The sequence below is a fragment of the Amblyomma maculatum genome, chromosome 2 (genome assembly GCF_055883805.1).
Source record: "Amblyomma maculatum isolate TAMU_Amacu chromosome 2, ASM5588380v1, whole genome shotgun sequence".
Lineage (NCBI taxonomy): Eukaryota > Metazoa > Arthropoda > Arachnida > Ixodida > Ixodidae > Amblyomma > Amblyomma maculatum.
In genome coordinates this window covers 160,461,431-160,478,750 of record NC_139345.1, presented here as the reverse complement: position 1 = coordinate 160,478,750, position 17,320 = coordinate 160,461,431, and the positions used below count along the sequence as shown (strand labels likewise).

General features: G+C 43.2%; 1 protein-coding gene across 1 annotated transcript in view; it reads left to right on the top strand.

Moving 5' to 3' along the window:
• Positions 1-13,888, top strand: part of na (sodium leak channel non-selective protein na) — a 60,309-nt gene extending 46,421 nt beyond the window's left edge. Inside the window, exons 31-41 of the mRNA XM_084595476.1 lie at positions 46-114; positions 582-730; positions 2,394-2,487; positions 2,753-2,882; positions 5,038-5,153; positions 5,228-5,275; positions 5,453-5,562; positions 7,202-7,352; positions 8,245-8,460; positions 9,855-9,951; positions 12,689-13,888. Of these exons, the coding sequence (XP_084451602.1) occupies positions 46-114; positions 582-730; positions 2,394-2,487; positions 2,753-2,882; positions 5,038-5,153; positions 5,228-5,275; positions 5,453-5,562; positions 7,202-7,352; positions 8,245-8,460; positions 9,855-9,951; positions 12,689-12,870 (1,362 nt within the window). The 3' untranslated portion in view covers positions 12,871-13,888. The remainder of the gene's footprint in view (positions 1-45; positions 115-581; positions 731-2,393; positions 2,488-2,752; positions 2,883-5,037; positions 5,154-5,227; positions 5,276-5,452; positions 5,563-7,201; positions 7,353-8,244; positions 8,461-9,854; positions 9,952-12,688) is intronic.
• The last annotated feature ends 3,432 nt before the right edge of the window (positions 13,889-17,320 follow it).

Sequence of the window (17,320 nt, the reverse complement as noted above, 5' to 3'; positions counted from 1 at the left end):
AAATTTTGGGAGCCAACACTTTCCTTTTCTTCATTTTTATTGCAGAATGACTTCAGCAACTCTTTTGGATTTGTTGTTGTTATACTACGTTTCTTCACTATAACTGGTAAACATGTAAGTACTCTGCTCTTTTTTCAGTTATTAACTACTAATACTAGTTTTGTCCACATTGCTTATCTGTAAATAAACAAATGAACAATGATATGGCTGAAAATCTGGCTGACCCAGCTTAACAAGATAGTTATCTAAGCTGACATAAGTTACTGAACATACAGACCTCACACAAATGCCATCATCATTTGCGTTTTTCATCATCAGCAGCGTTTTTTTCCGCATTAGCTAAAATTGTATAATTAGAATTGAAACACCAGAATTGAAAAATAACTGAAATGAAATGCCGTAAACCTCATTCTTTGTGTTTATCTGCAATACTGTAAATATAGCGTACACATCTCTGTGCCAAAAGACGATCTGTCACATTTTCGAGTTACTGCAGTGAAACCTGTGGGTTGCACGTAAAACGTAGAGCTGCAAGCGGTGCGTTTGAAGTGCGCGTCGCCCTTGTCCTTGGCTCTTTTCAGGCCACCTTGAAGATGTTAATGCTGACTGTGGTGGTCTCCGTGTACAAAAGCTTTTTCATCATCATGGGCATGTTTCTTCTCATTTTGTTTTATGCTTTGACTGGAGTCATTCTCTTTGGGAACGTCAAGTTCGGAGAACACATTGGGAGGTGAGCGTAAAGCAGGTTTCTTCTTGCAAGGATTAGCATCCTAGTGGCACATTCCTAGCAGAAAGGATTCCAACCTTATGAGAGCTAAATTGGTTTGCATGCATTCTGCACCCATGCTCTTATAGGCGACTGAGAGAGAACTGCCAAAATGTGTTTTTTCATTTTTAATCTTATAACTGTTTTTGAACACATGAACGCTAGTGGCATACCAATATGGTAAACTCCCATTGAGATGAACTCTGTTAGAACAGAATCTGGTATAAGATGAGCAATTTGAGAGCTTTGTAGTTGTAACCGTCTTGCCCATTCCTCATGTAATGCCCCATGGGCCTTTGAGGTAAAAAAAAATAAATAAATCTGGTTGGTCTTCATATGATTCTGTGCAAAAGAAAAAAATCCGCTCAAGACAAACAGTTTCATGTTTTTCGGTTACAGGGACCCCGCATAATGGTACTCACAGAGCATCTGTGTGGCACTGTTGTATGAAAGTAATGTAGTAAAATGCTTTCATGCATGAAAATGCTTTCCCACAAGAAAGGTTTCGCATACTTTCACTCAAAAGTGCAATGGAGGCACGGGCACCACGTGATGGTTGTGAAAGACTAAAAGGCACAAAGTGTGAAGTGCTCATTGGCTTTATGCTGAAACATTTAGGAGCTGGAGTGTTTCCTTGCAGCATGCATTATCGTGGTGCACAGAGTGGCTAGATTTTGGCATCACGTGTAGATTGCCCGTGGTAGACGGAAAGGTACGCAGTGCATCTGCTTGTAGAGTAGGAAACAGCCATTCTGCAGAAGGACGGAGACAAGAGGCAGACCCATGGCTACTCATCTGGACACCTTCAAATCACTCGGAACTAGAGACAAAGCAAAAATTAAAAAAAGAATGCACAAGTAGCAGTTGTGGCAGAGGAGGAAGAAAGATGGTGAAAAAAAAAAAGAAAGAAAAACAAAATGAGACCACTGCTATTTTCAAGTAGGATAACACGAGTTTCTTTCTTGCTCTCAGTGAATTAACGCATTAAGTGTTCTAAGTTACTGCAAAGCCATTTTATTCATTGTCTGCTTGCAGCCGAGCCTAGCATTTTCATCGTATCTTTTTGGGAGCAATTCTGTTAAGACGAACCAACTTTCGTGGTCAGTTAAGTTCATTTTAAAGGGGGTCTACTGTATCGGTTTGGCATTTGACTGCGCACCTTTACATGTAAATTCAGGAATGCCGTTAACTGGTTGCGTTAAGCGAGCACTTGGTTTACAAGCCTCTTGAAGTCTCGGTTGCATGTATTTTGTTTTGGAAATACACTGTTCTAACCACAGCCATCATTGCATGTAACTTGTTTTAGCAATACTATTGTACGCTGTCCTAACCACAGCTGTCAGCATGAAAAGAGGCTTACCTGATTGTTGATTCTTGTTTATTACATATACACAATTTCTTTGTAATGTTAACAACATAGTACTACATCACTGCTTTTATCTTTCTAATAGTGTGCCAAGCTAATACTCTATACTTCCTCCCCTTGCAGCTGTCGTGTGGGCCTGCGTCATATTTTCTGCCGCTTTTTGTTTCGCAGTCTTGCGGGCTTTGCACCTTTCTGTTTGCTGCTAGCCTCGACTTGCATACTTTTTGAGCTCCTTCTCTCTTTTCATGTATACTGGTTCAGGCAAGCAAACTTTAAAACAGCGCCAAATGGGATGGCCATGCTGTTCAGGATAGTCACAGGAGAAGACTGGAACAAGATCATGCACGACTGCATGGTAAGGACACTGTATGTGTGCATATTTTGCTGTTTCGCACCAAGTCCTAGAATCTTGGCGTTTAGTGTTTTAGCTTAAAGCGATTGGTGCAGGTTTGACCTGGCACACGTCAACATTTCATTGCAAACTTTTCTGACATGGAGTGTTGCAGCTGGCAGCTCAGGCCGGTGTTAATACTAAGCTGTCACATAGACAGCACTCCAGCATAAAATTTCAGACTCTGTGTCAAAGTTTATGTTCAAATATGTGGCCTTTTATTTTGCAGGTTAGTCCTCCCTACTGCACCCTTGCCGACAACTACTGGGAGACAGATTGTGGCAACTTCACTGGGAGTCTCATCTTCTTCTGCTCTTTTTATGTTATCATTACCTACATTGTGCTTAACCTCTTGGTTGGTGAGTGAACTGGCCTGTAATAAGCTATTTAAGGTGGTTGTGACACTTGTTTTATCTAACTGTACTTTGGAAATGATTTCAGGTATAAGTGGTGTGGTGTATATGGTAGTTGCTACCACATATATCTGCTCAAATTGTGGAGCAGTCTTTGAAAGACTCTGCTTTGTGGGTAGGATCAGTCTTGGCACACGTTTGACCTTGAGCCTCTGGAGCGCAAGTGAGGTAGATGTGACGTCATGCCACATAATCCGCTGAGGAGAGGCACCGCAGCTGTGCTCATTCAGAGACTTGCCGCTGTGGTACATGCGTGATGAGGCGAGGTTGTAACAGCTGCTTTGCTGACACTTGGTTGCTCAGTCTCGTCACGGATAAAGCATGTGCCGATCTGAGCGCATCAACTCTTCACCACAGGCGCCAGGCTGAGTCTGAACACCCTGATAGCTTCCGTTTATATCACTTTGTTTAGCCATAATAAACCTCTGCAGTTTTTTTCAAATGCGAATCTGCCGACAGAAAGTGAAATACCCTGAGCTGACTTTAACATTTAAGCCTGCAAGACTGCATGGTACATGCTGCAAATGTGATAAGCAAACGATGTCCAACTTCTTGCTCAGTCTTCTCAAAGAGTTCAGAAAATACCTAATTCTAGACAAGTGCAGATTTTGTGAACGGAAGTGCAGTGTTATGTCCAAGAGGAGGGAGATGGGGGTCATGAAGAAAGTCACAGTAACTGTCTCACCAGGGGTGAACAACCAACAAGGGAAAGGATCAAGTGGACAAAAAGAGGAGGGAGAGTACATAAACATGTCATGTACATGGTCTAGGATGTATGTGGGCGGATCCAAATCCTTTCTGCCCTAAAACCAGAAAAACTTCATGAAGCAAGTTTCTCTGTAAAGGTCAATGAAATATAGAAGGATCTGCACAGTCGAATATCAACATAGTGAACATGTATGTTGTGATTTATCGGCTATATTGAACCCTTCTAAAATATTTTGACAATCTTATGTATAAATGAAACACGGTTGATCATCAGATGGATATTTCAGAACCCCCCAGCATCAACAAGCAATGCTCGCTCCAAAAACGGAGCAAGTTTAAGTGCACAACAAAGTGTCTGAAGGCAGTGCGGCTTGCGTTCGCACCCTGACACGGGCTTTTATCTTGCACGCCTGTTGGCAAGTGTTCGCATGACTTGTGCCTATGACAGGGTTCCAAATGTAGCAGCCTTGACAATGTTGTCTTGCAATAACCATCTTGTGGTGCACGTGTCCAACTCCGGTTGGCTGCCGGGCCACGGCGAAAATGATGGGAGCTTTCCTTAAGATGTACTGTTTTCCGCACGGCACTGCTGTAAAGTGGGGAAGCCATCTTAGCTAGCACTTGACCTGTTGCCATCGAGTGCTGTCAGTGAAGTGCGGAGAAGCCAGCCTTACTGGCATTTGGCGGTCTGTTTTTCACGGCCTTTGGAATTGCCACGAATGCCTTCAAAACAATGCTAAAACTGTGGAAAGGGGCACTCGCTGCTCTCTAGGGAGTGTTACCTAAGTTGCGATCTCTTCCCTGCTTGAACTGCACTTGCTTGTGAAAAAACAACCCAGCTTTAGGTCAGCTGCGTAATTCACCACAAGTGCAGATCAAATATAAATCAGTGCTGGCATAAAAAATGATCAGCTGTCACATATTTTATGTAATATGCCATCTGCTATCTCAACAGCGAATACGTAGTTTACCCCTAATTGACGATACCTAACTGTGCATTTCATTAAATCTGTGCAAGTTCTGCCACCAGTTACAAATAAATAAACTCTCTCCATGCTTGTTTAAAACCTTGTGATCTTTATCGAAAGTAGCAAGCCACAAGGTGCGTTTCTTGGCCATGTAGTGGAGCTCTTACGACACCCCTTAGGCTCTAAATCTGTCTGAGTTAAGCAGAACTATTACCTTTGCCTTTCAATGCCTTTTGGTATCTAGGAGTGCCATAAGGGCTCCACTGTATGGCTGCGAATTAGACCTCATTGCTCAGTTATATTAAACAATATTCAAGCACTGTAAACACAGTGTGTAAAACAGTAGAAGTGATTTTGCAGATGTTTTACAGAAGTTAGCAGTTGCCTATCAAGGTCATATTTACAAATCCTGGTCTATCTTTCAGCCATTATCATGGAGAACTTTTCCTTGTTTTACTCCAACGAAGAAGATGCACTTCTAAGCTATGCAGACATCAGGAATTTCCAGAACACATGGAATATGGTAGACATTCAACAAAGGGTAATGACAATGATCTAGTTAGATCTTTTCTTCTAATTGTGTGCTGTTCTGAAGTTCCCTCTTGATTCTTTCAGGGTTTGATCCCAATAAGACGTGTAAAATTTGTCTTGAGGCTTCTAAAGGTGAGTGACCTCTTTAATTAATGCACATATCTCAGGTTATCTTTATTATTTATTTTTTATTTATCTGACAAGTATTAGCTTGTCACATAACTGAAGTAAATCAATGACCACTGATTGCTTGTCTTAGTGACTAAAAATGTGGGGCCTTAACGTTCGTCTCTTTCCCTCACCTCAAAGGGCCGTCTCGAAGTGGACCCAGAAAAAGATAGACTGCTCTTCAAACACATGTGCTATGAAATGGAGCGCCTGCACAATGGAGAGGATGTCACATTTCACGATGTGCTGAAGTAGGTGCTGCTCATTGCCATGCGCTTGTTGAAACATTTTGCAAGCGAGCTAAAGAAAAGAATGCAGGCTGTGTGCACAAGGTTAATGTGGTCGCCTCAGTCTACATAACATAAAAAGCACGACCCTCATGCACACTGCACATTCACCTGGTTACCGTGGTTTCACAGCACTCTCACTACCAGCAAGTGACCAATGCCACTCATCCGATCCCTCTCCAGGCGCGAAAAGTGATCGAAGAGCACCGTTAGGAGAAGCGCCAGTTTCAGGCCTGGCATGCAGTTCTATATGTTGAATGAACAGCATAATTGGAGTTCGATAGACTGCACTACTTTTTCTTTTCTATTACACGGGACTATCAAAGGCATATTCTGTATAGTCGATACAACCAATAATTCTAAATATTCATTTTTGATATACATATATGTTCTGGACAGTATGGTGAGAGGGTTGGCTTTTGCCACTGATGAAGAAATGTCTCCGTGTCTCTCTTCACTGCTGTGCCGCCATTTGGCATTTACCAGGTAAAAGTGCAACACATTAAAAGGAGCAGGCTGATTCATGCGCAACAAAAAGTGCTTCCTGTATGCTGCATATTGAGTCCAAACATTGTCGAAAGTTTGCGAAGTAATGACGTTTTCTTTCCTTTTACTTGGAGGTTGTGTGAAGTACACCGGTGGTTTGGGACTCAGAGGAGGTAATGCATGACTGTGAGGTTAGCTCTGAATTAAGCATTCTGAAGTTCATTACTGAAAATCGGCGTTAATGAAAGAAGGGGAGTAGATGAGATGGCTTTTTGGCAGTTGGCAAATGAATGCAAAAATAAGCTACCCTTTCTCAAAGCCCAGCCCTGGCTAAAACATTGAATAAGCTTGTATTTTGACTCTGATTCCTGTAACTTAGGACGCCTAAGTTTTTTATTTCTTGGTGACTTATCTGCAGACACACACGCATTTATGGGTTGTGAGAATTAAACAGGATGTTGTTCTTTCATAATAGAATTATTGATAAGCAGGGCTATGGGCATGGTATTTCACACTAAGGTGAACTTCCTCATTCTGTGCACTCTCTTCATCGCTATCTTACAAACTCTCGTTACTACCATTGTGTTACAAAATAAATACAATACATATTTTGGTCAACGGGTGAAAATAAAGGAGGGCTCTTAGCTGGTAACAGTAATGGAAGGGTAAGAAATCAAACATTTTGCTTATTTCAGGATCTCTAATTGGATGTTGCTAATAATAAAAAACGACGCTACAGAATGTATCCCCTAATTTGCAGTTAGATCCCCTAATTTGCAGTTAGGACGACAGTTATGTCTTTCCATAGCCATTACATTACAAAAGATGTCCTTCAAAATCCAATAATAAAATTAGTTGTGAAGTATACTTTGTTGCCATTGCCACATTTTTATTTAATTTTTTTGTGATAAGATTTTCTCTTCTCTTTACCATTCTGGAATAAGCAGGGAAAGGCCCAGAGCATTACATGCAGTGACCACTGTAACTGCTTCACCACACTTTTGAACGCTGAGTACACACACATGCATGTTTTTCTCTCCTAAGTTGCATCAGCACATCCTCTTGCACATGGAAGCTGGCTGGCAGTTAGTACATAAACTTGTCGCTCACATTCCAGCATGTTATCGTACCGGTCAGTGGACATCCGCAAGGCCCTGCAACTGGAAGAGCTGCTGGCTCGGGAGGAACTGGAGTACCTCATAGAAGAGGAAGTGGCCAAGCAGACCATCCGCGAGTGGCTAGACAAGTGCCTACGAAGGATCAAAGCGGTGCGCGCTCCCTAACCCCTCTCGTTGTTACTACCGGCCGTGAACAGCCTTGCTTGCCATCTGTTAAAACATATTCTGTTGTCTTAACAGCTTGTTTCTGAGGCCTCCTGTCTTCTTTCTGGAGCACAAAAAATTGGAATAAAACTCTCATATGTTTTCAACTCTTAAAAGTAGTGTTTTGTTTGAAACTAATTCCACGTCTGGCATGAACTTTGCTGCCGGCATACTAAAGAGGTCAAACTAAATTAGCTCTCATGACCGCAAAGGAAATGTGGAAACCTCTTGGGTAGATGGATTATTTACTTACTCCCTATTAAAAAGCTACATCTGCTTTGGGGTATTTCTCTAAACATTGAAATAATGGCATTCTCACTTTAAGTTGTTGATAAATTCTGTCTCGTCTGACCATCTGTCAGCCATCCTTGTAAGGTTAGGGGGTACAGCAATTAACTGTCCTGGATAGGTGGTCTTCCAGGGCTTGATCCCTAGACATCTTCAGCTGCAATGTCTGTGAAAACTATACAGCTTTCCTTCATCGCCATATGGTGACGCTTACTTAGGTAGGTGCTGATGAATAGTTACTCCCTTATTACAAATTCTACTCGAACTTGGAGGGGATTCCCACTAAACAAATAAATCTCTTACATAGAGTCACAGCTCAAAAAGTTATGCCTAAAAAATGAAGTGGACAAACTTGTGGTTTGTTTCAAACTGGGAAAAACAGTCCGGTGTTGTCTTAAGCTTGTGGCCAGCTGACATTGTTTCTTTTTGAGCTCGTGTTGTGTATGTTGACCTGTTGCATACAAGAAAAGCACGCTGGGTCGCTTTTGAGGGGTTTACTGCTTACCTTCCCTCTTTGGCTTGAGGTGACGTGAGGCTTGGCGTGCTGCAGCAACGATTTCAGCAGAAGGAGCAGAACAGCCTGATCCACAGCCTGCGGGCCACCAACGAGGCCCTCTTTCCGGGGGGTGGAGGCGGCATAGAGGCAGCACCCAACAAGCCCTCCACCTCGGAGGCCCTCAAGGACGAGGGTAAGGAGGAGCCCTCGTCGTCCCTAAGGCTGCGCAAGAAGGGCCTCGGCGGTCGCTCCGACAGCATCTCCTCACAGGTGGGAAAACACACTCTGAGGTTCACATTTTGGGGGGGGGGGGGGGGGGGGGGGGGAGCTGTAAGCGGGGTGGTACGGAAAAAGGCAGATGCAGTTTTTCTCCTCTATGGGCTCTTGGGAACTGCTGTAGTCTTTGAGAAATATTTATCTTGTCTTATGCTGTTAATGCTTGTGTGACGCTGTTCTTTATGTCGTCCCTTTCATTTTGCGCCGGAGAACGTACATCATGCATAAGCAACTAGCCTGTACCCACAACCGAATGCTGCAACAATGGACGTTTGAAGAAAACCGTTTAAATAGTTATGCTTTTGGAAAGCCATACTGTAGTGTGAGGTACTTTAACTGTATGATTCTTATCAGGACTAAAGCTAAACAGTTTAACCGAAACTGAAGCAAGTAATAGAAGAAAGGTGGGCATTAACACGGTGTCTTGGTAACTGTTTGGCTCAAATATGTGATGCATGCAACGAAATGCAAATGAAAGCATACTTTCTATCACTCATCAAAAACAGAAGCTTACTTCATCCTGAAATATGTGTGCCTTTGACGACATTCAATGCTCTTTGCCTCCTATGGGCATCATTTTCAGAAAACCAGCCTGTAGGTTGATCCATGCACACTTACACACTTCTTGACCTAGCAGTTGAGAATGGGATTGCACACTTATTTTGTGTGTTCTCCTTGGGTGCCCACAATTCTGGCTTTGTTTAGTGGGGTAGAAACACAAAAAAACAACCATGTGTTGTGCAGTGTCAGTGCAAATTAAAGAATCATCGGTGGTCAAAATTAATTCTCCCACCCCTACACTATGGCATCTTTAATAGCTTGTGTGTTGCTTTGGGATGTCAGGTCCAGTGTGCAGTGCATACCATGAATTCACCATTAAAAGGCATATGACCGCGCTTTCTTCAAAGCCTCCTGCAAAGAAGTCAGCCCAGCTAAAAGCTCGTACAAAAAATGTTCAAGCAAGCTGACTTGGGCAAAGGGGTAGCTAAAAATAAACATAAATTATTAGCAATTTCTTGTGGACAAAATTTTAAGCAATGCGGATGTTCAACTGAAGTATTGTTTCTTTCATTAAGGGAAACTAGTTCACTGAAGAACCTGGAAAGAATACCAGCTGAAGCGTCTTGACAGCAACTTTTTTTCTGTGCAGCGTCATGCTGTAATATTCTGTCTATCACTGCAATGTTTTCACGACATGGGCTATGCATTCTTTCTTGAGCATGCATGCCAAATCCTATGAAAAATTTGTAAGTGAGGAACCATATGTGCACCTTGACAGCTTGCAGTTTATCTGTAGCGCACTGTTGGCTGTGTAGTCATCAATTTAAGCGAACAGCAGTGAACTGTGGCACCCACACTGCGCCTGATTGCGTTCGATGCATTTTCAGGGAGGCCGCAAATTCCTCATTCCTTCCCTCTCGGAAGGTACCAGCAGGGTTGAAAAGGAGAGGTTCCAGATGAAGAAGTGGGCCTCACGCCCAGTTGGTTAGTACACCTGCTTTATGCGTTAGCTTTCTAGAACAGACACAAGGCTGTTAACCATGATTGGAGTTACATTACACTGCAGCAGTTGCAGCTTTTCTGAACGAGAGGGCTTCATCAGTGTTGGCAATCGACGCACCTGTATTCTTTTTTATTGTTGTTGTTGTTCCCCATTAAGTGCTAATAAAAGGAAGCCTTGGTGATTTTTGACTGCCCTTGGTTAATGGATCCAGCTTGTGATATACTTAAAAAGTATAGCTTTAAATATATTAGCAAAAGACTTTAAACTGAAGTTTCTGCGTGAAGTCCAGAGGGCTACGCAAAGTAGCCCTCTGTGATGGTGTCGATGTTGGCAACAGCCACATGTGCATGCCACCACCCTGCACTGGAAATGAATTAAGCTAAAATTTAGTTGTTTTTTTTAGTGTCCGTAAACAAATGACTCACCACCTGAAGGATGAAGTATGCATTTACAGTTTAGAAACGAAAGAAAGCAAATATTATCGCGAGTTGGGAGCGGCAGACGCAAAATGTCCCAAGTATGGTGACAATGCAAGAAAGAAGGCAAGGGATGGCACCCGCTGAATAATTTGTGGAAGCACACCAAAAGTTTGGGCCACATTATAGTCAAAAAGGCATCATATGTGTCTAAAATTTAATTCCCCCCGCCTCTGCCCCTCTCCTTCTGCGCCACACCACTGCAGATTTCTTCGCACTATTCCTACCTAGACCTAGACAGAAGACTGCCATAGAAATGCCTTTACCAGACAAGCAACAAATTTGAAAAGAATAATTGCCTACTATTGCTGCTTCAGAAAGATTACAATAGTAACCTGTGGGGACGTATTTCAACGGTATTGCTACTATGATGGTGACTGAATGTTGTTGAGAGCCTGCGCTAAGTTCAATAATAATATTTACAGGAAATATGTGTATGTGGTTTGCATTGAGTCGGGTACAGTTTGCCAAGCATGCATGAAGTTCGCTTATACCTGCCGAGTGAAATTTCTGTAGTCTAGCCACAAGTATGCTCATTCCTGTTCTCTACTTGCAGTAATGTACACAACAGTGATAAGTAATTAGAATAAAACACCTGTTGTCTGCCTGCTAAAATTACTAACATTTGGTTCCTCTTCACAGCTGCCTCCACATGAAATTGGCAGTTAACAGGCGTTGTTTAGTAGAGCAACGTTGGCAGCACATCCGATCTCAACAACCTTGTGCAGTACATGTAGTACAGTGATATTGAGCACCTCCTTTAAAAACACTTTGTACCTGCAGTGCTACTCCCACATGAAATGATCCAAGAGAGTTTGCGTTCTTGGAGTTGATGACCAGCAGAGGTGTCGGACAGCATAAATCTGCCTTTTACGAAGGCACTCCCTTTGTCTATTCTGCATCCTACAATGCAGAACCAGTCTCCATAATCACTGCAGTAATTGTAGCACGCAAACTGTGAGCGAACGGTCACAGCTGTGCCTATGAAATTAGTTTCCTGCCAGGCCGCTGTCCATCTGCTCCTTTCCAAGCTGCGTCAAACTTGATGTCATTATTCATAGGGTTAGTTATGAAAATCACCTGTTTGACAGCACATACCCGGCGTACTGATGAGGGGGGACACCTTTATTTCTTTTTTTGTGAGAACGCTTGGTTCTCAGTTGTGGCCTTTGACCTTGAGACTTTGGCCTTTGACACGTGACCTTGACCTTGAGAAGAATTTGCAGCACAAATTTTACTGAAATCTGGGGACATTGAAATATCGATGGCATTGCCCTTTAAGATTGCCTTAATTTAGTCATTGAGGAGTCAGGTTTTGCTTGTAACATTGCTTTGCATTTAAAAGTTATATTTAATGAGCAGAGGGATGAAAGAGGAGACATGGCATTCTATTAGATGGAAAAAAAAAACACTTTAGAAATGAAGAATGCAGTTAGGTGGCAAAGTCAAAACATTTTTTAGAAAATTCTTTAAATTGCACCCTGCTAAAATATTGAGGCCTGCACTAGGCTCAAGCCATCAAGCAAAATCTCTGTGACCATTTAGTTGTTTGCTTGCTTTTAGTGGCCTTTAGCTGACCTCATAAAAAAGTGTTATGGAACATATTTCAGGTAAGCTATATATTACCCTAATAAAAAAAGTACATAGAAAGCACATTTGGGACACTGAAATCACTTTTCCCAGTATTAGTATATCCTAAAGTCTTACAAGTGAATTGGCTATACATTTTTCATGCCATGTCATGCAGTCCAAGCCATATATTCTGAATTGTTTTGAGCTGATCAGGGCTAGTGCTTTGTTTCAGCTGTTGAGAAGTTAGACTAATGCTGACTGCATTATCTGTTCATGAGAATTTTTGCATCACTCTCCAGACTACCGCTGCTATTTCAGTACAGAAATCACTGTGCTCTGATGTTGATTTGTTTTTTATCAAATGGCCTTGCAAGTGTATCCTTTATTTTTAGATGTGCAAATTGACCGAATCCATGGATACGTTAAACAATATTGTCTGTCTGCTAGTAAATGGATGACAATTCTTTGTGAGCTGTTACCCTCTGCGTTTTTTGGGCATATCAAAGACATCCTAATCCACCTCCATGAAAGGAGACCCCTAAAAGCATGCAAAGCTTAGCAGCTTCATCGAATTGAGCTCACCTAACGAGAGTATCTTGGCGCCCTCCCATGGCATGGAAATGGAAGAGCGCCCAAACATCCTGTGGACTGCTTCGTCTAATTGTCGCAGGCACCAAGGGCCTGCCAGACGTGAGTGAGGGCAGCGAGCTGTCGTCGCCCACGCCTGACGATGAGGAGAACAATGGGACTGCGGGCTACCGGGCGCTTCGCATGAGCTCCCTGGTCGGCGAAGTGCACGACTGGTGGGGCTCCCAGCTCGAGCTCTCGAGTGCCTCGGATTCGGATGCATGACGCCGCCCGCCACCCCTACACCGCCTCTCGCCACCACCGCCACCGCCTAGACGCAATTGCGCGACAGCCCTCTCTCCTACCCCCGGTCCCCCCACTTAAGCTTCTCACGGAGGAGGAGGTTCAGCAGCAGATATGCCAGTCCTCAACAATACGCTAGGCCTTGCCCTGTACTGGCTGTGCCTGTTCAAAACCACTGGTGCCTTCCAGTGAGTCAGCAGGGGGCAATGCACATTGTTTTCCAAACTATACTTGCCATCTCGGCACTTGCATGCACTGTCTACCATGCCTTTAGGCAGTGCATCTGTGCCATTCACTCACTGGCACCACCAACACGCTCCTTATCTGCAGTTTCCGAATGGAGGAAACCATGTAACACGTAATAGTATTTGAGATGGTAGAGCTGACAGCTGTTCTAATTGTGCACGAGCCACTGGTGCCGTAATTCAGGACTGCAACACCGGACCGCGGTACTGCTTACACTGCCTGTACTGGGCATAGCCTGTGCAGGTGACCTGAGGCGACTGGTGAGAAATGTCAGATTCATTAATGCTCTATTTCAGAAATATTGCAGGCTAAGGGCTCAGCAACAATGCTTCCACTTTTCAGTACAATATCTGCACAGTTAGTTCCAGATGTCTACCTGTGAAAAACCACGTGAATTGGTGAAGAGAGCTTGATGCCAGCAGTTTTAATACAAAAAATAGAGCACCCCAAGCTGTCTTCTACAGGGTGCTCCATATTTACCTGTCCCGGCTGTAAAAAATTTTCCTGTACAAACTGCTGAACTATTTGGACTGAAATGCCGAACATTAGGTATCTTGTGGTGCTCTACGTTTTTCGGTATGTAATTTACCATTGAAACTTGCGTGAATTTTTCAGAATTGGTGAAAGACTGGCTGCGTGGCAGAATTTTTCGTCGACGCGAGCAAAGCAGCTCATTTCACTGGGTGCACCATCTGGTAAGCTTCGCAGCTACCTGTGTCCGGGCTGGGGCAGGGAGCTGGGCAGCTCGCGTGATTGATTTTAAAGACTTGTTTCATCTGCTCATAGAAATTGATATTATAGGCAAGATTTATCTTGTAGTGATAGTAACTCTGAACAATGTTAAATTAACACTGAAAACTCCACTAGACAGAAGTTTGCCACTCGTGCTTTCCATTTTGCCTTTTCGGATTTCACCTGCAGCAAAATGCATGCTACGATGTTGCTTATCTCGCTCACACCTCAAAGTGTTCACCGTAGGCATCAGTGCATTTCTGCAGCCTTGTTTTGTAGGCTTTGAAACCTGCAGCCGTCATGCGGTTGGAAATCGTAAGGCAGGTGTCGCCAATACACTGAGTTCAGTGCAGCTTTGGCACACACCCACAGCTGCACACATGAGCTTTCAAAAATCCCCACAGAAAGTAGACGTCAGGTCTGGCAAGCGTGCTAGCCATGCATAGTGGGCGAACCTCGCCCCATCCTTGCAGCCGATTCCAGACATTCACTGCATAATGAGCCAGAGCCCCAACCTGTGAGAAGATGGCTACTTCCTTTAGTGTGTGTAGTCCTGATTCAGGTAGAATCTTCTGCTCCAGCATGTTTAAGTATGATTTGGCCTCACTGTGTCCTTGAAAAAAAAAAATGGTCCAACGATACCTTCGCATCAAATACCGCATCAAACAATGGCACGCGGCAACTTAGGCATTGTGTTTAAAAACATTGTGGATTTTCTTGCACTCAGAACCTTGAATTTTGGTTGCAAACTTGACCATTCAGGTGAAACACTGCCTCGTTCGTAAAAAGCAACAACTGCAGACAAGCCACGGTCCTCTGTAGTCCTTTCTTGCTTTATGCGGCAGAACTCGAGCTGACGTTCCATGTCTTGCTGAGAAAGCGCTTGAGCTGTCTGTAATTTTTAAAGGTAGGAGCCCTTACTTGTAAAAGTACGGTTTACAAAACAAATTCGCCGCATGCCTATGGGATATCTAGGGGCCCGAGGCAAATGCCCCTTTGATGCCATGTGCGATGTAGCTGTGCACCTTGCCTTTTTCGCTCCTTTGCTTTCTTTGCGTGGTGCCCTTTTCCTCCAACCTTTCCTGCCACTTCTGCAGTGCTTTCTAAGAGGGTGGATGACAATGAAACATTTTCTTGACTTCTGTACGAACGGAGTGAATTGACCTTGCCATAACACAGCTGTTACCATCTCGTACACAGAGTATGACAGCGTATCCGTACTTTCTACACAGCACGAACACAAAAAGACAGATAAAACGAAACTCTCATAGCGGTCCGATGGAACTGTTGAGAGCAGATGGCAATGAAAACAGCATGGAAAGGATGGAAAGCACGAGAGGCAAACTTCTTTTTGGCAATGTTTTCAGTATTAGATATTGTTCAGGGTTACTATCACCACAAGAAAAGATAAATCTTACCAACGGTATCAGTAGTTTCAATGAGCAAACGACACGCGTCTTTGAATCAATTGTGCGAGCTGCCCACTCCACCCCCCGCCCTGGTAGGCTCATTGGTTGCCGCGCAACTCACCAAATGGTGCAGCCTGTCAGATAAGCTGCTCTGATCGCGTCAGAAAAAAAAAGATCATCTGCAGCCAACTGCAGTCTTTCGCCACTTCTGAAAAATTCAGCAGAGTTTGTATACCAAAAAACATAAGACGACCACAAGCTAACTTATTTTCTGTGTTTCAGTCCAAAAATTCCAGTAGTCTGAGCAGGAGAATTTTTTACAACCCGGACAGATAAATATGGAATGCTCTGTACAGTATGCTTTCAGGATTTTGGTTATTTTAATGGCTGGTTTGATTTTCAATTTCACCTGAGTTCATGTTCTTTTTACATACTTGTCAGTTTTTTAAAATGAACCAGCAGCTTGAAAAATTTATTGTGCTTTTATTTCAAAATAATATAATGAGCATCCCCTCAAGACTGTATGATGCAGTTTCATGCTCTTGCCTCATTGGTTTCCCCAGCATTTGTCGCTTATTTGGGATTCACAAAGTGTGTTGTTCTTTTGATAATCAAAACGATAAATACTAGATGTCACTTTATCACGGGATTGCCGTTGCTCATAAACATTGTTCAGCATTATGTTGTATCAGTAACCCACGCTGCCTTCACAACGTCGACACTGCATCAGCAAAGACTCAGAACAAGCTAAAATATCAGGAACTTGATTGTCTCCTTAATCAGTCCTATGCTTTTTGTACTGGCATCTGAATAATCACAAATGAAACCCGATTCCGTTCATTCTGTGGCGAAAAGCTGGTTTCTCGAACAATGCTAGCAGTGCCTTCCAAAATATAACCTGAGCAGGTTGATGGGCGTAAGGAAGCTTTCATCTTGACACAAACTGTGTTGGCAGGGCTGTGCATGGTCTTTTGACTGGCTGCTTCCTCCTCTCCAACCCAGAGAAGCAACCTTTTACAAACACAATCAATGGCAATACTCCTAACAACTTTTATACCGGAGAAAATGTGTGTGCTTTTGGACAGGAAGCTTGTTCCCCACGAAAAATACAACGCACAAAAAAAAAGCTTTTTTTTCCTCCCGAGAGGGTTGTCCGACGATTGCGTCAGTGCGGTGGCACCACTTTTGTAGAGATGACAGGACACCATTGATAATGCCTGCGTTAAGTGAGGAACGAAGCTTGTCCTTCCAGTTGCGTAGAAAACAGCAGTCTCTTGCAATGCATCTCTTGTGCTGCTATGGTGAAATGAAATTGCTATTGCCCACAGTTGGCTGGTTTAAGACCATCATTGTGGCATTGCCCGTGGGTGATATCCATCTTGGTATGCATGCCAGAGTTGTTGCAAGCCTTGTGGGCAACTCTCCTGTGTTCTTGTGAGCAACTAAATGAAAGAAGAAAGGATACCTTGTTATCTCTGTCCCAATTCAAGCTTCTAATACAGCGCTGGAAAAAATTTGCAGCATAAGGAATTTAGCAATTTAAGTCCCTACATTTGCTTTCTCTGTCTTGGCATTATGGACGGTTGTAGGAGTGGGAGGGCTGAAAAAATATAAATGACTGGAAGTTACAGTGTTCGCTAGAAAGACACTAATGGCCTGTAAATAACTAAATTTCTTGCTCTGGAAGTTACAGTGTTCGCTAGAAAGACACTAATGGCCTGTAAATAACTAAATTTCTTGCTTGGTAGGTAACTTCAGCAGGTAACGGTTAACTCAGCGTCAGATAATCGGGTTATATTCGTCGCAGTCTAAATGCAGCTCCTGGAAAATGCATCATCTCTCTTGACATTAATAAGCACGTCGGAAGTTCACTCTATGGGATAAGGCATGCGGTGTTGAAGTGTCAAGCTCTGCCACTACTGAGTGTGCTCAAACATAGAGCAGTTCGGAGCAATTTCCATGTAGGATTTCTAATAGAAAGGGTCTGCTGCTGTTGAAACGAATATGTGTGCAAAGGGTCACAAAGGGTTTTTTTACACATCTGA